This window comes from Squalius cephalus (assembly GCF_949319135.1).
Source record: "Squalius cephalus genome assembly, chromosome: 19".
Classification (NCBI taxonomy): Eukaryota; Metazoa; Chordata; class Actinopteri; order Cypriniformes; family Leuciscidae; genus Squalius; species Squalius cephalus.
This window is the reverse complement of record NC_137140.1, coordinates 4,555,601-4,579,580: the sequence shown is the minus strand read 5'-3', so window position 1 is coordinate 4,579,580 and position 23,980 is coordinate 4,555,601. Positions and strand designations below refer to the sequence as shown.

Sequence of the window (23,980 nt, the reverse complement as noted above, 5' to 3'; positions counted from 1 at the left end):
TTGTCTTGCTGAGGTTGCAGGATGACTATTTAGTCTTCCTAGGCTGTCTTGGCTTAACAAGAAGGATCAGGGCATAAAGGTGGGAAAAGAGACTCAGAGGGCAGTATTTTTACTTTAAAGCGGAAGTTCGCCCATTTACTCACTTTTATTCACATTTCGTATGACTTTCTGTCACAAAATGGAGCTTTTCTTGTCCTCCTCGAAGCTTTGGAGGCTGTTGATTTTTCATTGCATGGAAGAGAGCAGCTCAGACATTCTGCTAAATTTCTTCTTTTATGTTCTACGGAAAAAGGAAGTCATATGGGTGAGTAAATGTCGGGTGAACGATCACTATGGCCACATCGCGCAGGTTTCTCTTTCGTTGTCGTCTTCTCTCCCTTTCAACTTGTCTGTTTTCATCGCTGCAGGACTCTGATGATACTGTGATTGATTGTGTGTTGCTACTGTATTTCTTCTGCCTGTAATATGATTTCCTATTTGTCTGCCAGATGTCCACCGCCATAAACTGGTCTCAAGATCCATTCATAAGTCATAATGGTTCTGGTGACTCTGAAAGACAAAAAAAGCAGAAGCAAGAGCTGAAAGGTGAAAACGAGAGGTTGCATGAGATGAAAGAGGAAGTAGTTGCGTCCGGCAAAGACAATTACATACACATGGCAGATGGCAGGTTATATTTCACTCCAAAGTCAAGAGAAAGAGAAAAGAAATAGTCTGTTTTTAAATCCATTAAAATATTTGTCGTTGTGGCATTATTTGCATGAAAGTACTTCACCCAATTCTCTACCGTAATTTGAAAACAAAACAATGATACATTATTAAATTTGTAAAGTGTTTCTACCATTCAAAAGTTTGGGGTCGGAAATATTTCTTAATGTTTTTGAAAGAAGTCTCTTCTGCTCACCATTTATTTGATCAAAAATACAGTAAGAACAGTAAAATATTATTACAATTTAAAATGACTCTTTTCTATGTGGATATATTGTAAAATGTAATGTATTCATGTGATGTAAAGCTGAATTTTCAGCATCATTACTCCAGTCTTCAGTGTCACATGATCCTTCAGAAATCATTCTAATATGATGATTTGCTGTTCAAGAAACATTTATGATTATTATCAATGTTGAAAACAGTTTTTTTTTAGGATTCTTTGAACAGAAAGTTCAAAAGAACAGTTTTTCTTTTTTTAAATAGACATATTTTGTAACTTAATGCATTCTTACACCTTTACCTTATACCTCTCTGAATAAAAGTATTCATTTCTTTAACAAAAAAAAAAGAAAAACATTCTTACTGATCCCAAACATTTAAATGGTAGTGTACATCATGGCTTTTGCACTGCACTGCCTTTCATTTATGCTGATTAAAAATTGTACAAAACAAACAACAACTTTTTTTTTTTTTTTTTTATAATGTGTATTACTAATAATATAAAATGTTCAATAAAATAATGTCACAATGCCAAAATCACAACAGTCGACTAGTAGTAATAGTAGTCCTTTATTATTATTATTATTATTATTATTATTATTTTGGACATGAACTGGAGATTCACACATCCAGTCATACGTGTACGGTACTGGCCAAATAATTAAACTCTGATTCTGTTTCTGTTTGTGTCTGTGTGACTTTGAATCTGTCACTGATTATCCAGACGACCATTATACTCGTTTAAACAACCGTACGAGACATCGAACCTGGCCTGAGATGTGCCGACTGCTCATAAACCCATAGTAAAAACACCCAGATTTACCGAACTATTAGTTGCTAGCTTCTTTTACAGGACTGTCCTAAATGGTTACATTTAGAATGTAAAATTTTTGGTGTTGTGTGAGACGTGATCAAGCCTGAAATATTGTAGGATGCTTGTGTGAGTCTAATCATTTGGTCATGACTGTACTGTAGGGTTTTAAAATATCCACGATTCTCCATCTATAGGAGAACATGAACTATTGAAACTATGAATCCTCTGCCTGACTTATGAGCTGACCTCTCCCTGTGTAATGAGGAGGTGCTGAACTAGGAACCTCAAAGAGAGGGAAGATAATAGGAAGAAGTGTTTAAAGGCTTTGCTGTTTTCCTTCAGATTTGTCCTGGTGTTTTTTTTTTCGGAGCCGCAGCCGTCAAATGAAAGGAGTGCAGCTGTTGTTACTGCTTCCATTGAGACTTTCAGCAAAAGGCTCTTTTGTAGAAGATTTTTTTCATTTTTTTTCTGTCATGAATGTGTGAATGGTGTGTTTAAAGAAGGGCTTAATCATGTACGCTCAAGGAAAACTGAACTTCACACACGCTCAAAGTTTAAAAACGACGGAGGGAAAAAAAAAAAGACTCGTCTTGGTTCTTGGTTTTGTACTGGAGTGATTTGTTTGATCAGTTTAGTGTTGGTACTGTATACTGGTATATCTGGTTATTCATGAGCTTAATTTGAATATGAGATTTGTTCTTCCTGTCTAGAAACGTAGTTGTTATTATAAGCTTCAGATCATATTTAGGTTCTCTTTAATTTAGCATTAAGCTGAAATAATACCTCTAATCTCTGTACAGCTCTGGCAATGCATCTCAATGCCTTATTGTACTCTACCGCATTTAATTTGTCAAACACTACAACTATTTTAAATTATAGTCGACGATGAACCAGTAAAAAAGGAAAGTAAGATAATATTGGGATGTATTTATATTTATATTTTTATATTTCTCAGCAGTATGCATGTCTATAAACAGAGCAAAACAAAAATGTTGATGCTTACCATGATCATGGATATTATGTTATTATTTTGTAGATGATGTAGATCATGTTATCATTTTGTAATTTTGACTATTAAAAGGAAATGGAGTAATCATATCTCTGTGGGTCACGTGACTTGTATTGTCAAGATTAGTGTGTGTATGTGTGTGTGTGTGCACAGATCTGACCTTGACCTCCTCTTCCGCCCAATCATATTTGCCCATCTAAAATAATAATCCATATCAGTCTAAACGGGGTCACTGAGAAAGCAGGAGAAACGAGCACAAACACACGGAAGTGAATGAAGTCAGTGAACCGCACAGTGCTTTCTGATCTTCCTGAAGAGAGTCTTTGTCTTGGATGTTCTCTCTGTGTTGTAATTTATCTTGAGCACATCAATAATTGATGAAACGCTTTGGTGTGATCAGATGTGGTGAGCTTTAGACCTCGTGTTGGACGCTGGACTGTGGCCAGTCGGATCTCAGGACTGCAGGTGTCAATATTTGTGCCCTTTCACTGTCCTCTCATTGTACGTGTAAATTCAAAGCATTTACATCAACATGTGCAACCAAGCAGTAAATGACAGTGATTGTTACGGTGCTTACAACGCAGCATTGATATCCCTCAACACCGTTAACCATAAACTCAGCCTGGACTACTTACTTTATTTTGGGTTTAAATGTTACATTGTCTTTTTTGCATATAAGCATTAAAATTTTTAATTTGTACTTGTACTTTCTTACAATGTTTATTTTTATGAAGTGTTGAAATGTTAAATTTGCCATAATTTCAGTATTTTAGACTTTTTAACTTTTTCTAGAGAACTTCATAAGAATAATATTAAGTTAAACTCATTTGGTATTTAAGTGTGTGTGTGTGTGTATATAATGATGTACAGTATATACGCTGCCCAGTTAAAAAAAAAGTTGCTGTTTGGATTTAAATAGTCAATTATTGGATCATTATTGCAGTGATTATTTCATGTGTGTATATATACTGTATATCATATCAAACATTTTATAGGAAAATCTTTCCATAAAAGTTTGTATTTGAACAACCCAGTCGGTATTTCATCATTTTAATTCAGAAACACTCATTTATTTTGTACGGTACTCATGCAGATTTATAGCCTTTTGCAAGTGCCTTTATAGTGTTGAAATGTTCAATTTATAATCAATTCTCTATTTTAGATTTTAGAATTTTTTTTCATTAGAATTAGTGTGTTCTCACCACATCTGATGGCACCAAAGCGTTTCATGAATTAAGATTATTTATTAATTAAATAGTACTCGTTTGGCATTTAAGTGTAAAAATGGTGTTTTGTTTTCATATATAACACAATTGCTGTCCTTGATACAGCAGTCATTACCATCACCAAACATTTGATAGAAAAACATTTGGACAGCTCAGCCTGTATTTGAGAATTTTAATTATTATTATTTGTATTATATGCATTCAGATTTAATTAATTTGTGTTATCAAATCCAAGGCTTTCCAAATCCCAACTCTTTTTCCAAAAAGTGATGTGTGTCATATACATATACCGTCTCACATACTCCAAGCTACACTTCAGATCTTTAGGCTATTCTGGGCCAAATGATTAACGATTTAACACAGAATGAAAGAAGATCCACTTTTCAACATTCCAAGAGCCCATAACTGACAATCCAACCACATTTTGACTGCATGTAACGTTGCATGACATAAAACACAAATGCTTCCCATTAATATGGAAACAGTTTGGATACATTTCGACTCGAGGGATTGCTACTGACGTTATTTATTCGTTTCCCCCCAAAGAATTCCCCGAATCCACTAACAAACAATTAGCAGATCCCACATGCGTCCTCATTTTGTGCTCCGGAGGGACGAACTCTCCGTTCCGCTCATTGTTTTTATCACAACAAGAGCGTGAAATCCGCACCTCAGATGTTCTGATGATGATGGTGCTCTCAAGCTCTCCACTGACCTACATAACAGCAGCTTATGGGTGGAAAGGTCGACACTAGAGAAAGCGTCGGAGTCCTGTATGGTTTGTGAAGTCAGGAGTTGCGTTATTGATTTGATGGTGATGGACGCGCGCGTTGCAGCGTTGCTGCTGCCATCGCACTGCTGTCCTCTGTGGGAATCTGATCGATAATGTAGCATGAAACCAGGCAGGAGAACGGACTTTATCTCACCACTGTGGAGGAGTCGCATTTCAGTGGCTGGAAACATCGTCTCGCAGGAACTAAACCGAGACATTCAAGCGACGTCGGGAGATTTCCGAGCGGTTCTGTGCGCAAAAACACAGCAAGCGCATATTTGAGCAACGGAGCTTCTACTCAAGAATTATTGACTTCAGAGACACTGCAAATACACACCAAAAACCATGTCAGTAGATAAAACATGCACCCGCTCTTCGCTATTTGTTTGCAGGAGGACGCGAGGGTCGACAGGCCGCTGACAGTCACGTATGTTCATCCTCTCGCTTCATTCATTTTGTCATTCAGAACATGTTTCATAATATGTTTGTTAGTTTGCCAGAAACGAAATATGAACTATTCCAAATGCTGGCGACCATTATTATCACGCAAATACACCAGCATTGTCTTCCATTAACCAATAACGCGTCGTTTCGAGAGAGGGACGCGTTTGTCACTTAGTAATGTTTTGAATAAAAGGGTGGTCGACCATTTTGTATGTAGTTAGATTGAGACAACGTGCTGCTACTTTTCTTCTTAAACCTGCGGGTTTTTGTGTGATTACACGATAGCGCATTGCGCATTTTTGTCTGTGCCTTTAGCAGGGCTCCACGTGCATTTACATCAGCTGATTTACGAGCTGTAGGCTAGAAATGATAAAAACTCCTCTAAACGAATATTAATGCTATAGCTGCTGTAATGGGGAGGTCAGTGAATGCATGTTTGTGTGCAGGGATTGATGGATGTCCATCAGCGTTAGGGATGAGGATGATGATGATGTTGGGATGCAGGTCCCATCCTTTGTTTTGGACAGCAATAGAGGCCTGTCAAAACACTATTCACTCATCACTTGTTTTCTGGGGCATTTATCATTAACTAGCCACCTGTGTTTTATATTTACCATTATTTATAAAAACATCATTAGTATAATAATTTACCAGCATTTAGTATGTATCATATATTCTATCAAATACTATTGCATCATGGTACTGCTTTTAAAAGATTCCATATAATTATTATGTACAAATATTATTATAATTAATGTTAATTGATTGATATTAAATAACAATACATTATAAACATTTCTGTACTAATACATGTGTATTTTTATTAACTTCTTTAAGCAATTTATAAATGTATTAATATTAATTCATAAATATGTAATTATGCATAATGTATTCTATAAAATATGATTGCACTATCAGTTAAATTATATAATTATTATTTATAATATTGTAGTTCACTATTAAATATTTTATTGTTTATTAATATTTACGTAATTTCTGCTTACTTCATAAATAACTATATTTTAAAAAAAAAATTCTAATGTATTTTTCTGATTTCTATACTTTTCAAATTTTTTTTTATTCTTGTAACCACAGTATGCCTCAAATAAAAAAGTTATCATAGGTAGGCCTATTTTAATATGTATGTAATGAATTTAATACATTTATACATGTATTGTTAATGTATATTAATGTTCTATTTAAAATGTATTAAAAGTGTACTTTGAATGTTCACTCTCCGTCATCATTAAACATTTACAATAGGTTGCATTATATTAATACAGGGCATGTGTAAATCAGGGCAGAAAATGCAGGATATTATTGACTCTGAACATTAGTTCTGCCGATGACATGTGACTTGGTTTGCATGTGTCAGACTTAAGTTGCTTGTGACGGGCCACATGTGGTACCATATGGGGCGTACATAATAACTAGGTTTATGCAACACAATTCATACTCTAGAGAATCCATTTTCCCCTCCTGTTCTTTATCATCACTATTTCCATTTTAAAAGCTTCAGTCACTTGTTAGTTTGTTTCTTCGTAAGCTTTCAGTTCCTCACTGTATTTTGTTACAGAAGGGGGAGCCGGACGGGACGTCTGCGGAGGGCTTTCTTGAACACAGTATTATCAGAGTTCTCCTACCAGAGACCATGTTGTCCATCTTAGCGGCGGGGTCTGTGTTCTTCCCGGGCCTTTTCCTGTTGTCCAAGCACTGTCTCAAATCCATCCCTGGACTGCGCTGGAATGAGGGCGATGCCGTCATCGTGTCAGCCAGGTAAAGACTCGCACACAAGTTAAAGTTGTTCTATTATGCCCTTTTACAAAGTCTTGATTTTGTTTTTGGACTCTACTAGAATAGGTTTTCATGCTTGAGTATTCAAAAAACATTATTTTTCACATACTTGGCATTATTGTCGCAACCTCTCTGTCAGTAATGCTCTGTTTAGTTCCCGTCTCTATGAAGCCCCTCCTTCTGAAAAGCATGCTGTGCTCTGATTGGTTGGCAGGGCCAGTGTGTTGTGATTGGTCAAGCGGTTCGAGGGTGTTTGGGAATGCCCCACCCCTTACCATAAGCAGTTTTAACACTCTATTAACTAACTCAACCAGGCCCCGCCTCTTTATTCTGCATATTAATTATTTAAATGAGGAATATTGTGACGTGTTCGTTCCCGGAAGAAAACTCAAGACTACAATGGAGGCGTTTCAGGGAGTTCAGAAACAGTGACACTGATATAGAGAATAACTCCCGCTTTTTCATGCTCAAACAGCAACATTACACACTGAAGAAAGTAACATGTAAAAAAGCATAATAGGTCCTCTCTAAACAGCTTATGTTTGGCCATAAGTTGTTAGTTATGTTTCTAATTTGTTAGAAACATTACTGGACAATATGTAGAAATGTGAAAAGACATTGAAGAGCACTGGCTGCACTTGTTTTGTTATATTTTCAAGGTTGGTGTCCTCCATCCAAGCTATTATGGCTTCTACGGCCGGTTACATCATCTCCACTTCCTGTCAGGACATCATCGAGGACCAGTAGGTGCAACAGTCATCACTTTCTGGGACATAAAATCAATTTATATCAAATCTTAATCAGAACAGATGTAGTTTTGGCGCTCTTTGTTCCGAATGACAAGATGTAATAAAAAACGATCGATTTGTTGATGTATTTGTTGGTCAGTTTAAAAAGCATAAAGGCTATACACATACAATTATGATTATGTATTTGTGCAGTGAGATATGATGATTAACTTTGGGATTCAACTAAATGAATACGGAACTTATGACTAACATGGTCTGGCCGTTGGAATTCAATAATAATACAGCAAAAGTCATATTTATTTGATTACACTACCATTCAAAAGTTTGGGATGAGTTTGATTTTTTTGTTTAGTGTTTGGAAAGAAATTAATACTTTTATCCAACAAGGATGCATTAAATTGATCAAAAGTGACAGAAGAGACAAAAGATTTTTATTTCAAATAAATGCTGCTCAGTTTCTCAAAGAATCCTGAGAAACTGTTTTCCACAAAAATACATAATCATAAATGTTTCTTGAGCATCAAATCATCATATTAGAATGATTTCTGAAGGATCATGTGACACTGAAGACTGGAGTAATGATGCTGAAAATTCAGCCTTGATCATATATATTTTTTTATTTTTTTATTTTTTTTATTTACCCAATATATGTATATTAAAATATGTTGAAATTGAAAGCAGTTATTTTAATTATATATATATATATATATATATATATATATATATATATATATATATATATATATATATATATATATATATATATATATATATTTGAATATTTCATAATTGTACTGTATTTTTTATCAAATAAATGCAGCCTTGGTGAGCAGAAAAATGAAAACCTTGCTGACAATAAACCTTTGAACAGAAATATATATTTGATAATATAATTTAAAGAACTATCACATTTGATAGATTTACTCATTTAATTTTTGTTATATACTAACACTAAAAGCTAATGTTTTAATGGTTTTATAGCATGTACAATAAATCAGGGGGCAAATTTGATAAAAAATGACCAATTAACTATTTTATTTGGAAAATTTCATATTTTCCAGATAATATTTTAATAATTATTTTGACTTCAGTACAATGAGAATTTAAAAGCAGCCAAGAGTATATCTTTATGATATCATACATACTATTTCTGCATTTAATGTCCTCATACATTACATGAAAAAAGTGTCTCCTCAGAAAGGGATAAAGTTTGGGAAGCCTTTAACCAAGTTATCGAGGAACGCCGTTTCCCCGTCCTGTTCTCAGTCCATCTGTCTCTGTTTTTCCTTCTCAGACATTGGCTGACCTGCTCCTACATTTTGTTTGCTGTGCCGTACTTTGTGTATGACATCTACGCCATGTTCCTGTGTTACTGGCACAAGCTCCAGGTCAAAGGTCACGAGGTGGACAACGGCTCCAGGTCCAAGGCCGTGGCAGTCGCCGGTTATCTCCGCCGAGAGTTCCTCATGATCTTACATCACGTCGTCATGGTCACCGCATGCTTCCCCATCTCCGTGGTAAAGCCATGCTTTAATGAACCAGAATCTCTAATAAACATTTTAACTCCGAGAATCGGTTCATGTTCAGATCTGCTCTTTCTCTCGCTTTGACGTCCAGTTCTGGAGGCAGGGAAAGGGCGATTACTTCCAGGGTGTCATGTTCCTGGCTGAACTCAGCACTCCGTCCGTCTGTCTGGGAAAAATCCTCATCCAGGTATCTTCATTATTGATCTGATGAGTGCTTCTGTGGTATTCTCTCCCTGATTCATCAGGCTCTGCTTTAGTCGTAACAGTGTGTGTGTACAACATTAAGCACAGCTTCAGTTCTGTCGTACTTTAATACATTATTCATAGTAAAGCATATTTACAGAAGTGCTGACTTCACATATGCAAGTCTGGCCTGAAGCCTGACAGAAAATAAATAAATGCTAATGCAATTACTTGAAAGGAAACACACACACACACACACACACACACACACACTGAAAGTGATAGCTCACTCAAAATTATTTATTAAAATCATTTATTCATCCTTATGTTGTTCCAAATATGTCCCCTGTGAAAGAGAAGTGTGCTTAATTGTATTGAATGCGCACTTGTAGTGTACTTCAAATCTTAAAAGTATATTTTAAAAAACTGTACTTGCAAATAATATAATATTAATGAAATAGAAGGCCTCGTACACTTTCATGACTTTCTTAACATGCTTTAAAAAAGTGCTCTTTGAAAGTTTAACTTTACATTTGAAATCATTGTTTTAATCATCTTTCGTCATGCTTTACGAGAGAAGTACACTTATTTTGATGTGTCGACTCACATGTAAAGTGCTTGATTATAATTTCAACTGCAGTGTGTTGTTTATTACATTTAAAGTTAATATGTTTAACTTAATACTTAATTACAACTTCATTACAAATGTGTAGTCACAAATATATTTAAATACATGACACAAGTTTCAATCGAAATAACATTAAAATATATTTTAGTTTACCATAAATTCTGGTCAGTACATATTTCAGTGACATGAGATAGACATGTACGCCTTTAAAACTTCTTTTAATAGAAAGGCGTGTTTGGAATGAACGTGTCTAGATAGATAAAGTTATGCGTTCTTTCTTCTTCTTCTTCTTCACCCTCTCAGAGCCTCGTCTATAGCCTGATAGCCACAGCTGCTTCTGAATATAGCTCTCTGAATTGAGATGAGATTTAACACATAATATGATATCTGGCTCTGTTCCCCGTCCACAACCCCCCCCCCCCCCCCCCCCCCCCTCCTCCAGTATATGGCATAACACAGTTTAGTTTGGCACTGAGTCAGGTGACAGCATGTGTGTTTTTACCACTGCTGAGTTTCAATTACTTGCCACACATCCAACATTAAGTTTTCTTAAAGGTGAAGTATGCTAATTATGCTATTTATCTGTCATTAAAGGGATAGTTCACTTAAAAAATGAAATGCTGTCATCATTTACTCCTCAAGTTGTTTCAAACCTGTATGAATTTCTGACTTCTGCTGAACACAAAAGAAGATATTTTGAAGAATGTCAGTAACCAGACAGTTGATGGACTCCATTGACTTCTATAGTAGGACAAAAAAATACTATGGAAGTCAGTGGAGCCCATCAACTCCGGAAGTAGAAATGGAAAATAAGGAGTTTCCTAACAGGTTTCCAAAAACACGTCTCCTACCATCTGTTGCCCTCGGTCTGTCATTGGCGGTCCCGCATCCGTCCATCCATCCGTCTATCTATCTATCTATCTATCTATCTATCTATCTATCTATCTATCTATCCATCCATCCATCCATCCATCCATCCATCCATCTGTCGGTCTGTATCTGTCTATCCATCCATCCATCCATCCATCCATCCATCTATCTGTCTGTCTGTATCTGTCTATCCATCCATCCATCCATCCATCCATCCATCCATCCATCCATCCATCCATCTATCCGTCTGTCTGTCTGTCTGTCTATCCATCCATCCATCCATCCATCCATCCATCCATCTATCCGTCTGTCTGTCTGTCTGTCTCTATCTATCTATCTATCTATCTATCTATCTATCTATCTATCTATCTACCATCCATCCATCCATCCATCCATCCGTCCGTCCGTCCATCCGTCCGTCTGTCCGTCTGTCTGTCTGTCTGTCTGTCTATCCATCCATCCATCCATCCATCCATCCATCCATCTCTGTCTATCTATCTATCTATCTATCTATCTATCTATCTATCTATCTATCTATCTATCTATCTATCTATCTATCTGTCTGTCTGTCTGTCTGTCTGTCTGTCTTTCTATCTCACATCATTATGATTAAATGGATTGTAAAATATTACTAAATGGTAAGTGTTCAAAAACTAGTGAGTTGGGGGAAAGCATAATAATAAATATGACCCTTTTATTGTTATTGTTTATTGTCAACTCAGTTTTCAGGCGTGCATTTCAAAATCTATAACATTCGTTCTTTTTCTTCTTACTTATTTCCCCTTCTTTCATCAAGTTGCATTACTTATTCTCTCTATTTGTCTTGTTCTCTTTCTTTCCTACTGTTAAGTACAAGCAACAGCACACACTTCTTCACAAAGTGAATGGAGCTGTTATGCTGATCACTTTCTTCCTCTGTCGAGTCCTTCTCTTCCCCTATCTCTACTACGTTTACGGAAGGTATGTCTCTTAAAGCTTCTCTCACAAAAATGGGAATTCTAGCATTATTTACTCACCCCCATGTTTTTCTTGCTTGTATATTGTTGTTTTCATAACACTTTACAGTAAGGTCCCTTTAGGTAACATTAGTTACCATTAACTAACAATGAGTAATATATTTGGTGCAGTTTTTATTAATCTTTGTTAACTTTAACACAAGTGCTCATTGTTAGCTCAGGTCCATTGAATGCTTTAAAAGTATTTTCCATTGTTAGTTCATGTTAAATTTAGTTAACTAATGTTAATAAATAGAACCTTATTGTAAAACGTTACAGTTATTTTTTGTTCAATGGAACACAAAAGTAAAATGTTCTTCTGTTTTACTCTGCAACCCTCTACGGACACACTGCAAATACAAAAATACATAAAATATGATATAAAATATACATTTTAAACACTATTATTAAAGACAAGTAAGTATATAAAAAGCAATAAAATAAGATCAAACAATCAAACTACAAGCAATAGCACAAATAAACACAATAGAAGAAAAATACAAATGAAATGAACAGTGATTTTTCAGGTAGATCTAACAGTAGTTACATATAGATTAGGTACAGAAATTGGATAATCAAATGTAAAATAACTGCATAAATTAATATAGATGAATCCTTATTAAAGTTACAAAAGTTATTTAGTCAAGAGCATTGAGTGAGTCTTTTGTGGTTTGATTAACATTAGAAATAGCAGGAATATTAGGCTGCTGTCACTTTAAAGACGTAATGTTCAATATAGGCCTACTGATACTGTTACACATGCGTTTTCTTTCTCCACTGTTTTCGTTCACTTAAAGGAACACTTCGACTTTTTGGGACTTAAGCTTATTCACCGTATCCCCCAGAGTTAGATAAGTTCATACTTACCTTTTTCATCTCCGTGCGTGCCGTAACTCTGTTTGACGCACCCACCGCTAGCCTAGCTTAGCACAAAGACTGGATGTAAATGGCTACAGCTAGCATACTAATCCCAATAAGTGACAAAATAACGCCAACATTTTCCTATTTACATGTTGTGATTTGTATAGTCACAGTGTGTACAGATAACAAGGTCATATGAGACACAGACATTTTTTAAACGTTTAAAGGGTTAGTTCACCCAAAAATGAAAATTCTGTCAGTAATTACTCACCCTCATGTTGTTCCAACCGCGTAAGACCTTCGTTCATCTTCGGAACACAAATTAAGATATTTTTGATTAAATCTGAGTGCTGGATCACTCCTCCATAGGCTTCTAGGTGACCGAAACTTGCTGGCCCAGAAAAGTTATTAAAGAGATCGTTAATATAGTCCAAGTGACTACAGTGGCTTAATCTTAAGTATATCAAGCGACGAGAATACTTTTTGTGCGCAAAAACAAACAAAAATAACGACTTTATTCCACTATTCATTTCCTTCTCTCTGGGCCTCGTAGTGTTTTTGCGCTGCGCGTCTGTGTTGCACGTCAGACGCATCACACACATGACCAGCTTCGGCCAATAGTGAGCCTACGTGGTGACGTGTAACACAGACGCGCTGCGCAAAAACACAACGTGAACCAACTAGAGGCCCAGAGAGAAGGAAATGAATAGTGGAATAAAGTCGTTATTTTTGTTTGTTTTTGCGCACAAAAAGTATTCTCGTCGCTTGATAAACTTAAGATTAAGCCACTGGGAGTCACTTGGACTATATTAACGATCTCTTTAATAACTTTTCTGGGCCAGCAAGTTTCGGTCACCTAGCAGCCTATGGAGGAGTGATCAGCTCTCAGATTTCATCAAAAATATCTCAATTTATGTTCCGAAGATGAACGAAGGTCTTACGCGGTTGGAACAACATGAGGGTGAGTAATTACTGACAGAATTTTCATTTTTGGGTGAACTAACCCTTTAAATGCTGGGAACTATTTTCTCAGAAGGCGAAGCACTGCTACTTGGGCGGAGTGATTAGCGCAGCACTGAACCTACTATGTTTACTATGATACTCGCCAAGACGGGCATAATTTAGTGTTAAACCGTCCGTTCAAGCGCAAGAAGACGTGAAAGAGCTCAGTTCAGTATTCGCGTGCTGTCAGATGCGGCTTTCTGGCCTCGTGCTTCGGATGTGCGAGTTATTTTCGCGTCTTCTTGCGCTTGAATGTTTAAATTGGCAAAGCTTAAAAACACGTGACCGTTCTGTCAACTCTTGGCAGTCATTATATATACGAGCCCTGCATTTAGATCTAGCACGTCAGTTCTCTTTACGTGGCACGCGTAAGCCTCTCTTGCACATGAGAAAGCGACAGTGGGAGCTCTCAGCCAAGCAGCAATGAAATTAAATCTGCGCTAAACTTATTTTTTGCCTCTCAATCACAGGCGACTGAAATCTTACACTGTACTAGCCATTGGCTAATTTAAGACATTTTTAGTCGCCTAGCATGATATTTGCTGGCATATGTGAGTGATTTACTGGATTGCACTGAAAAATAACAGCATATGGGTTTGGATAAACATGAGGGTGAGTAAATAATGACAGAATTTTTTTTTTCAGAACTATTCCTATAACTTTCTTCCTTTTCCTAACTCCCGCTCTGAGGTGACAATGATACCGAAACCATCTTTAGGGAGAAACATACTCTGATTTTAACTAAATTTCTTAAGTTTCCGTCCACATTTTCTGTCCATTTCCTCTTTTCCAGGTACGCCTCGATTCCCTTCTACCGGGTCCCTTTTGTGGTGCCCTGGCAGTGTAATCTCGGAGCGGGTCTGCTCATGGCCCCGCAGCTCTACTGGTTCTCCCTGATCTGCAGAGGAGCTCTGCGCCTGTTCACCGGCCGGTCCTCGCACTCCCGCAAACCCAAGGCTCCAGTCAAGCCTGAGTATGAAGGACACGAGGGAATGCCTCAGTCAGCCAATGGATACAGTACACAGATGGGGGGTCGGGACACACCCACAATGTCTCACTGAGGGGAGGAGCTTATGCAAACGAGACGTGATTGGACGAACGGCTGAGTAGAAGGGCAGGTTGCCAAGGAAGTACACAGAGTGATTAAAGAGGTACTGAAATAGACTAGACGCCCTGTAATGCATTACAGAACAGCATTATGTTTAGTTACAGGGCTCGTGTACTGTATATAAGACATGCTTTAGTAGATCAAGGGAAGCTATGGTGAAAACATCAGTGGAAGTGTCTACACAACGGCCACATCACAACTGAGGCAATAAGTGCAAATTTTACGCCAGAACATTTCTGAACCAAGAGAAGCACTTTTTGTTTGAGGCACTTTGAAGGGGTCGAGGAATGTCAAACTGAGGTGTCGTGCCTGAGGTCTGTTCTTTGCATTTATTATTGTAGTGTTGCAGATACATCATTCATAGAAAAGTCCTTGACTTATTATATTTAGCACTGGTCTACAATGAGCAACCCAAGCTTTAATATCTCTGGAGAGTTCAGTCCAAAGGCCTCTCGTTCGGGTTTAAAGGGACAGTTTACCCAAAAATGAACAATTATTTTATTGGTGAAACACAAATTTGAGATGTTAGGCTGCACTTTTCCATTCAGTGATTTATTCATATACACTACCCTTCAAATGTTTGAGGTCGGTACGAAAAAAAAAAAGGATGTAATAAATTGGTCAAAAGAGACAGTAAAGACATTTATTATAGTATGTCACTAAATATTTATATTATTTTGAAAAAATATCATTTTCTATTCATCAAAGAATACACATAAATATGAAGCAATACAACTGTTTTCAACACTGATAATAATCAGAAATGTTTCTTTAGCATCAGATCATTTCTGAAGGATCATGTGTCACTGAAGACTGGAGTAATGATGCTGATAATCAGCTTTGATCACAGGAATAAATTACATTTGACAATATATTCACATTGAAAACAGCTTTTACAGGGGTGCATTTCAAAATTTTAACAGCTTTAAATTGTAATATCGCACAATTTTACTGTTTTTATTAAATAAATGGCGAGCAACGTTAAAACATATTACCGGCCAAACTTTTGAACGATAGTGTAAGTATATAAAAATCTATAATTATCGATGTTATAATTCTATACCGTTTTGTTAAAATAAATAAAAAATTAAATACTAAAGACTAAAATCAAGCTTTTAATTGCTAAAAGCAAAGTCAGGCATCACAGTATGAAAAATGCATTTTAATTTTGTTCCTAAAATATAGTATGGCCTCAGAAGGCTGGAATATAGCGTATAAATCACTGTCTGTTTGGATGGGAAACATTTGTGCATTTTACCTAATATCCACTTTTGTGTTCCACAGAAGAAAGAAAAAACAATAAATGACTTTCATTTTTGTGGTGAACTATTCCTCAGCCAGAGCTGATCAAATGAAGGAAACCCCCATCAAACCCTGTCTGTCGGAGAAAGAGGCAGCTCGGGGTTTGGGAATGTATTATTTTGTACATGCTCAGAAAACAAGCGTTAATGGAAAGTAGCTACCTTGAATGTTCTCCGATTCAACCTGTGATCAAATGCAGTTTTACCAGGAAATTGTTTAACATGTCCCTAGTATAACCTCTTCAAACAAAGACCTGAGTCCTGAAACATAATCAAATATATATTAAGCTGCCTTATCCCTGTGGAAACTCTGACAACCTTATCTCCGATCTTTTACTCTTTAGTTTTGGCCAGAGGCGAGTTTCCGCCTCCACCAAACAAATGTGATACTTTACATGGTCAATGTGAAATTTATTTGCACTTTATTCATTTTGTTGTCTTCAAAGCCATTTTGTTCATCTCACAGATAAACGTTCCTAATTTATCGTGCTTTGTTGGAAGATATCTACCATTTTGATTTCTTTTTAGCCCGTTTTGTGTGTTAATGGGTCACTCAAGCTATCTAATCTCCGTCTAGTCATAAATCAAGGATTCATTTGCAGATGAATTTGGCCCAGTATGTTTTATTTAATAACGCAGCTTTCAAGCTCTTGCAAGTTCAACCGTACCACTTTTATCAGAGAGAAATGACATTAAAATTGCAAAGTGTCCTGCCAGAAGACCTGTTTCTGAAGCTTAAAATGACTGAATGCTGATTTGAAAAAAAAAACACACGGGTGCAAAATGTCCATTGCACTGAATTGGGTATATGACTTTGCATGTGTATATTCCATCTTTGTCCCTCGTGAACCCTCTATAATGTACCAGTTCCACGTGCACCGATATCCCAACTATTTAATCCTAGTGAACTGCAACGACTGCTTTTGATGGTTTTCTTTGAAAGCTTCTATGTTTTAGTTGGTTTAACTTCTGTTGTTTTCTCCATATGTAACCCTGTTTAACCTGTTAACATGAGTACAAATGTAATTCAAATATATACTCTTGTCTCATATGCTGCATGTGATAATTGTCGGTTCTCCTGGTCCGTCTGTGAACGTGCCGTACGGGGTTTACTTGAGACCTCGATAATGTCGAGCATCAGTCATCGTGACCTCTGTGGAGCCATCTGGAATTAAAACCAGCTTAAATGGAGTCAAAAAGGACAGATAATGTTTTTTTTTTTTATATCAAATGTCCTCTTGATTCCTCTTAATTTGAGAGCCTGTACCAGACGGGTGATTCTTTGAATCCAGACAATGCAATTCAGGCTAACAGGCCACAGAATGATCCACGCTAATACAGCGGCTTACGTTCAACCTTCACAGAACCGGTTGTGCACTGAACATAAAGTCTGGGAGCTTTCAACACCGGATGTGGTTTGTAATTACTAGATAAACTCGCTCAAATTCAGTACAATTTGCTAATGAATCAAATAAAAAATCAAATATCACTATGGCTTGTGAACAAGTTTAGCCTGACTAGAAAATAATAATAAATAGAAAACTGTATATTTGTGATAAAAATATTTCCATGAATTTTCCAGGCTGGGAAAGCAGGGAAATTATATATTTCCTGATATTTGCATGACCGTGGAAGTCCCCAAAGCGTTACGTTTGTTTTTGTTTTATTTTAATTAAAATTAGTTTTAAAGAAAAGCAAAGACATTGGTGACACTTTACAATAAGGCTCTTTACATGAAGTAACAATGAAAATACCTCTAAAGCATTCATTAATCTTAGTTTAATGTACATTTCAGCATTTACTAATGCATGATTAAAATGAAAAGATGTTAACATTATTTAAAGGACCTGAGCTAACATGAACTAACTGTTCAAGTTGTATTTATATAAACTAATGTTAAAGGGACTATATGTAAGAATTTTCATATGAATTAATCACTTTGTGTAAACAGTTTGTAAACCAAGACCTTCCCGGACTTCCCAGGTTGTGTCTATGAGAGCATGTAGACTGATTTTAGTGAAGGAATCAGGACGTTTACACGCTTCTGAGAGCCTCTCTTCCTCTCTTGCTTAGCCTATACAATGTTCAGGATAAATAAACACAAATTTGTGCCATAACGTCAGTATATCATGCAAAGAAAAGGGATTAATTCAAACTAGTCTCACATAGCCAGATCTATATAGTCTGTAGTCTCAAATCAAACTATCATAAGTGTAATTTGAATTACTTCATCGGTTGACATGATGCCGGTGAATCGCAGATTTTGTGCAAACATCGCTATGATCAGATGCTTTCTGAACTGCTGTGTTCAATGCTGTCATTTTAGTTGGGTTTATTTTGTCATTGAGAGCAAAGGTATTTCCAAAGTCTTTTTACTTCCAAGCAAAGAATGAAAACCAACCAATGAACAGAAGTGCTTTCTACTGTTGTGCAAAAACTCTTTGAAACCTTTGATCGACTGTATACACACACTGCCATTCAAGTTTGGGATCAGTAAGATTTTTTAAATGTTTTTAAAAGAAGTCTCACCAAGACCATTTTATTAAAATACAGAAGAAAAAAAAGAGTAATACTGTGTAGCATTATTACAATTTAAAATAACTGTTTTCTTAATGAATATTTTATAAAATGTAATTTTTTTAAACACCACGAGTGCTGTAGTTCACTTAACGACCACCGGTGTCGCTAACAACAAGGCTTTCTGAATTCTACATCCAGCCCCTTTAACAAAAATTAATGAATTCAGTAACAAATATATTAACAATTACTACTGTAACCTTATTGCAAAGTGTTACCAAGAAATGAATATCATTAAAAAAATAGCAAGACACCAGAATCTAGGCAATACATTTATTCACATTGTAAAAAAAACCTTTGAATAAAAAAGACAACATCTGTAAAATATGAGCATCTCACTGTCCAATGCAAAACGCTGAATTATGTAGAGTTAAAAAACCTGGCATTCGTTCAAGCAGTCTGTGGTTCCCTCAGTATCTCCTCTGTCTGGGACTGAAGACAGTGCTGGGGTCGCTGTCTCGTTCTCGCTCTTTTTCCCGCTCTCGCTGACTGTTGGGTGATAAAGGCGGCTCGACGGCAGGCCCTGGCCGTGCTTTATCGCTTTTGAAAAGGTCACGACCTGTCCTTAGAATCTGCTCCTCGATCTTTCTGTGGCGCTTCATGTCCGACAGCACTTTGTCCAGCCGGGCCTCGCGTCTGACCGAAGAGCGGGCAGAGGAACCTGGAATTCAAGTCCGCATTATTCATTTATTTTGTGTTTGCCAATATCACCAAATCTATACATTGTGGGAAAATATGTTTATCATACCTGGTGTCCTGCGGCGATTGAGAAAAGAGTTCTTGGGAGTTGCCATAGTCTGCTCTTCATCAAAATCAAACTCAGTTGGTGTGAGGGCCCTGCAACACATAGAAATAGATACATATAGTTTACTTGTTTAAAAATGGCCTTGCCCACTGTGTATAAAAAAATACAGTAATATTGTGAAATGTAACTATTCAAAATAACTTTTAAAATGTCATTTCAAATTCTGATATATAGTGCAAATCATTCTAATATGATGATTTGATGCTTAGGAAACATTTCTGATTAACATTTATGTTAAAAGCAGTTTTTTTTATTGTAAAATATTTCACGATATTACTGTTTCTGATCAAATAAATGTAGCCTTGAAGAGACTTCTTTCAAAAACATAAAAAAATTCTTTGTTCCATCTTTGATCGACTGTATCCACACACTCTTATTCAAAATGTTTTTAAAAGAAGTCTCACCAAGACCATTTTATTTTATTAAAAATACAGAAAAAAGGAGTAATATTGTGAAGTATTATTACAATTTAAAATAACTGTTTTCTATATGAATATATTATAAAATGTAATTTATTCCTGTGATGCAAAGCTGAATTTGCATGAGCTGAAATTAAAGAAATGAATAACGTAATTCAGCAAGGATGCATTAAATTGATCAAAAGTGACATTTATAATGTAACAAAATATTTCTATTTCAAATAAATGCTGTTATTGTAGCCTGGGTTTCCCCATGCTGCCTTGAGCGAAGCGTGATTTTATTCACGCTGCTAGGCAGCCTGGACACCATGGACCAGATTTTCCCCTCAAAAAGGGAACCAATCACAGAACGGGGAGGGAGCAGCAAGACGATGACGACGTCTATGCAACACACCGAAGCAGTTTGTTTATATCTATGGATTCAACATGGCATCAGACGCGAAGTTACCTTTCGATGCAGCCTTAGATAAGTAGTTTAGAACGCAAGTTTATTTCGTCTTTTTCCTCGTCCAATTTCTGTGGCTCTACATACGTCATCTGGTATGATTGAAACGATTGGCTATGAGCTACGTACAGGCGCATTTGATAGACATTTGTAGCGCCCAATAAGCGGCTCTGGGCATTCGTAAACCACGCCTCAAATACGAGAAAATGAACATGTGGTTCCCAGACCACGTCTCAATGAGAAAGAGGTCTGACGTTAGCCAGGCTAGTTCTTTTGAGCTTTCTATTCATCAAAGATTCCTGAAAAAAATTGTACTGTTGAAAAACTGTTTTCAAAATTGATTCTTGAGCATCAAATCATCATATTATAATGATTTCTGAAGGATCATGTGACACTGAAGACTGGAGTAATGATGCTGAAAATTCAGCTTTGATCACAGGAATAACTGTATATTCACATAGAAAACAGTTAGCCTATTTTAAATCGCAATAACACTTTGCAAAATTACTGGGTTATTTTTCTTGTATTTTCAATCAAATAAATGCAGCCTTGCAAAAAAATGCAAAATGCAAAAAAAAAAAAAAAAAAAAAGAATTATATGAAAAAAAAAAAAATCCCAAACGTGAACGGCAGCACATATTGTAAATAGCCATTTTTCCATCTGTATAATATTGGGACTCACTTGAGCTCATCCTCCTCTTGTTTGGCCTCCTGCGAGTCTTCTCCATCTCTCTCAGGCGAGGGAGTGCGTGGAGGGGTCGGAGGTCGGCGTGGGAGAGCGACCCACTTCAGCTCGAGCGCTTCTCCTTTAGACAGGAGCTCATACAGGCGTTTGATCTCCTCGGGAGGAGGCATCCAGTTCTTGGGGTTCTCCATCTCCTCGTCACTGTAAGGGATCTCCCAGTCCTCCTCATTCTGCACCAGCTTCCCTTCTCCACCTCCATTCATTTCTCCATCTGTGGTTATTCCCTCTTTCTGCTCCTCCACATCCATGGCTTCTTGGTCTCCCTCTACATAGAAGCGATTACAGTGTTCATATATGCATTATGACAAACAATATCTCACACTTACACACCTTACAAAAAGTATTGTGATGGTACTTTGATATACAGCCTGGATGGTACTCCAAGGTACAATAAGTAAAGAATATAAAAAGCATGTTATAGAGCAGGGGGTGTCAATGATTCAGATGCCATGGACCCCCAAATACGATTGCTCTCATCTAAAATTTAAAAGCCATGTAGTTTCTTGTATAAAAGCCTAGTTTGTTACTGTGCAAATGTTTCTTTCAAATGTCTAAAATATTATTTGGAAAACATTTAGTTTTGTACTATTTAGTTTCCTGCTCATTATTTATCATGGGAGCTTTAAAAAACAATAAAAAGTATTTTAAAAAAGGTAACAGACACTTTATCTCACAATTCTGAGAAAGAAAGTCAGAACTGCAAGACCTAAACTGTGATTGCGAGAAACAAATGGCAGAATTGTGATTGTGAGATAAAATGTCACAATTGCCTTTTTTTTATTCAGTGATGAAAAACACACACACAAAAAACCCTCAAAATGTGAGAAAAAAAGTCAGAATTTCAAGATGCAAACTCGCAATTGTGAGAATTTGAGATAAAAAAGTCCCAATTAGATTTAGAAAGAGAAAAAATGTCCAGGGTGCTCAAGGAGTTCAAAAAAGGGTATTTGAAGGTGCTCTTTGGGGTCGGGAATTCAGTAAAATATAGTAGAAGGAAATCCAAGGCACTCTCCTTTAGAAAATTATAAAAAGCCTTTATTGGACTGGCTATTTCATAATGGAAAATTTAAAAGACATTGGGGAAAAAACAACCCACGCGTAGCGGCACAAACAGCCTTCTTCAGGGTATGGAGACCCTGAAGAAGGCTGTTTGTGCCGCTACGCGTGGGTTGTTTTTTCCCCAATGTCTTTTAAATTTTCCATTATGAAATAGCCAGTCCAATAAAGGCTTTTTATAATTTTAAAAAGGAGAGTGCCTTGGATTTCCTTCTACTATATTTCCCAATTAGATTTGTTTTGTTTTTTAGACTGTTTCCACCACATAATAAAAACTTTTAAAAAGTAATTGCGACTTTTTATCTCGCAATTCTGACTTTATAACTCGCAATTGTGAGATAAAAAGTCGCAATTATCCTTTAAAATGTTTTATAAAAAGGTCTGTCAAAATACCCGATTCTGATAGGCTGAAACAAGCTTCCATTCTTTAGTAAGCTTCCAGTACTGTACTTCTAGATGCAATATTAAATTAATTTAATCATTTTTTTTTTTTATTACACTGCTTTTCTCTAAACTTTTCCCTTGTATCCCCCAGTTTGAAACCCCCTGGGAGACAAATGTGAAGCGCATACTTGTGTCATCCTCCGGTTTAGTATCCTTTGCGGTTTCAGTCGTCTCCTCGTCTCTTTCTTTTTCCTTCTCTTCCTCTTTTCCTGCAGTTTTGTCCTGTTCACTCACTCCCATAGACTCTACCCGCTCCGCTAGAGAGGACTGCGCCTCCTCTGCCGCCTGCATCCCTGCACACCTGAGGAGAAGCACACGCTGCAAACTGAGGACTTTACACTTCAAAAAACGAATATAACATTTCTATTAAATTCTATATAATATTGTATTATATTATGGTTCTGTGTCAATACATAATTTTCTGTCTAACGTTAGTTCCGCGCTTTGACGGCAGACAGGGATCACTGAGCATCATTCCGAAACATATAAATAATTATTTGTATTGCACAAACATGAAGAGGCGGAGGCAAACTTACAGTTGTTTCCCCACCTCCGCTACAAACTGCTGCGCGGGATAGTAGAACGCATTAATGTGCTTTTATTTCAGAAAATAATACTGCATTAGTTTTCATGCCGAGCACTGTTTATTTCGGCGCCTTGACGTCATTCGTCTCATGTCCCGGATGAGAGGATTCGCCCACAGCGCCACCACGCGCTCGAATGACCGTTACACTAGACAGAGATATACTTTTTATAAATCAAACGATTCATGGCGTATCATGGTATTTATGAATAGTATTTCAATATAGGCTAAATAACATAGCAATACCCTTTATTTACAGATAGCTATGTTATTAGTTTTTAACACATGTCGGATTCAGTTACATGAGAGCTAAATTGCACTGTAATAACAGTTTATTACAGTTTCTTGTTCTGTAATAATAAATAATAACAAACTGTTATAATAAAATAATAAAATTTTCGAAAGTTTCTTCTAATGTTAAATTATTTTCGGGGAGGAAAAGTTATTTATTCACCACATTCCTTATTATAATGTCTGGCTTATTTCCACACCACTGCATTTCAGAAAAGAAAAAAAGATGAACCGACGAACCGAATTCGATTTGTCCGATTTTTTATATATGATACTAGGTTATTTTCTATACATTTTAAAAAATCCATACGAGTCGTAATTAATTTTACTATATGTCAAAAAATACCAAACAAACTATTCCGTGTTATATTATTCTCATTTGTAAATCGTAAAAAGACTTTTAATT

General features: G+C 36.4%; 4 protein-coding genes across 4 annotated transcripts in view; 3 read left to right on the top strand and 1 right to left on the bottom strand.

The window, feature by feature from the left end:
• The window catches only part of mazb (MYC-associated zinc finger protein b (purine-binding transcription factor)), a 10,783-nt gene extending 9,323 nt beyond the window's left edge, over nt 1-1,460 (top strand). Inside the window, exon 7 of the mRNA XM_079851542.1 lies at nt 1-1,460. This exon is cut by the window's left edge and continues 676 nt beyond it. The gene's annotated coding sequence lies outside the window, so the exon portion shown is untranslated.
• The window catches only part of ppp4cb (protein phosphatase 4, catalytic subunit b), a 276,860-nt gene that overhangs the window by 129,392 nt on the left and 123,488 nt on the right, over nt 1-23,980 (top strand). The gene's annotated exons all lie outside the window — the stretch shown is intronic.
• On the top strand, nt 4,531-16,578 carry tlcd3bb (TLC domain containing 3Bb). The gene is made up of 7 exons (XM_079851556.1): nt 4,531-5,175; nt 6,769-6,968; nt 7,646-7,729; nt 9,030-9,252; nt 9,353-9,448; nt 11,793-11,902; nt 14,594-16,578. The coding sequence occupies exons 2-7, from the start codon at nt 6,844-6,846 to the stop codon at nt 14,859-14,861; spliced, it is 906 nt and encodes a 301-aa protein (XP_079707682.1). The 5' UTR covers nt 4,531-5,175; nt 6,769-6,843; the 3' UTR covers nt 14,862-16,578.
• Nucleotides 17,433-23,385, bottom strand: pagr1 (PAXIP1 associated glutamate-rich protein 1). Its single transcript, XM_079851557.1, has 5 exons — nt 23,237-23,385; nt 22,829-23,001; nt 21,138-21,465; nt 19,535-19,623; nt 17,433-19,447 (listed from the first exon to the last, which is right to left on the bottom strand). The coding sequence occupies exons 2-5, from the start codon at nt 22,989-22,991 to the stop codon at nt 19,197-19,199; spliced, it is 831 nt and encodes a 276-aa protein (XP_079707683.1). The 5' UTR covers nt 22,992-23,001; nt 23,237-23,385; the 3' UTR covers nt 17,433-19,196.

Bases quoted from the DNA above. Each gene is read 5' to 3' on its own strand.
- tlcd3bb (XM_079851556.1), top strand. From the start codon at position 6,844: ATGTTGTCCATCTTAGCGGCGGGGTCTGTGTTCTTCCCGGGCCTTTTC. The intron at 9,253-9,352 runs GTAAAGCCATGC...TTTGACGTCCAG, and splicing joins CATGCTTCCCCATCTCCGTG to TTCTGGAGGCAGGGAAAGGG. The intron at 9,449-11,792 runs GTATCTTCATTA...CCTACTGTTAAG, and splicing joins TGGGAAAAATCCTCATCCAG to TACAAGCAACAGCACACACT.
- pagr1 (XM_079851557.1), bottom strand. From the start codon at position 22,991: ATGCAGGCGGCAGAGGAGGCGCAGTCCTCTCTAGCGGAGCGGGTAGAG. The intron at 21,466-22,828 runs GTATGCGCTTCA...GCTTCTATGTAG, and splicing joins TAAACCGGAGGATGACACAA to AGGGAGACCAAGAAGCCATG. The intron at 19,448-19,534 runs GTATGATAAACA...CTTGAATTCCAG, and splicing joins CAATCGCCGCAGGACACCAG to GTTCCTCTGCCCGCTCTTCG.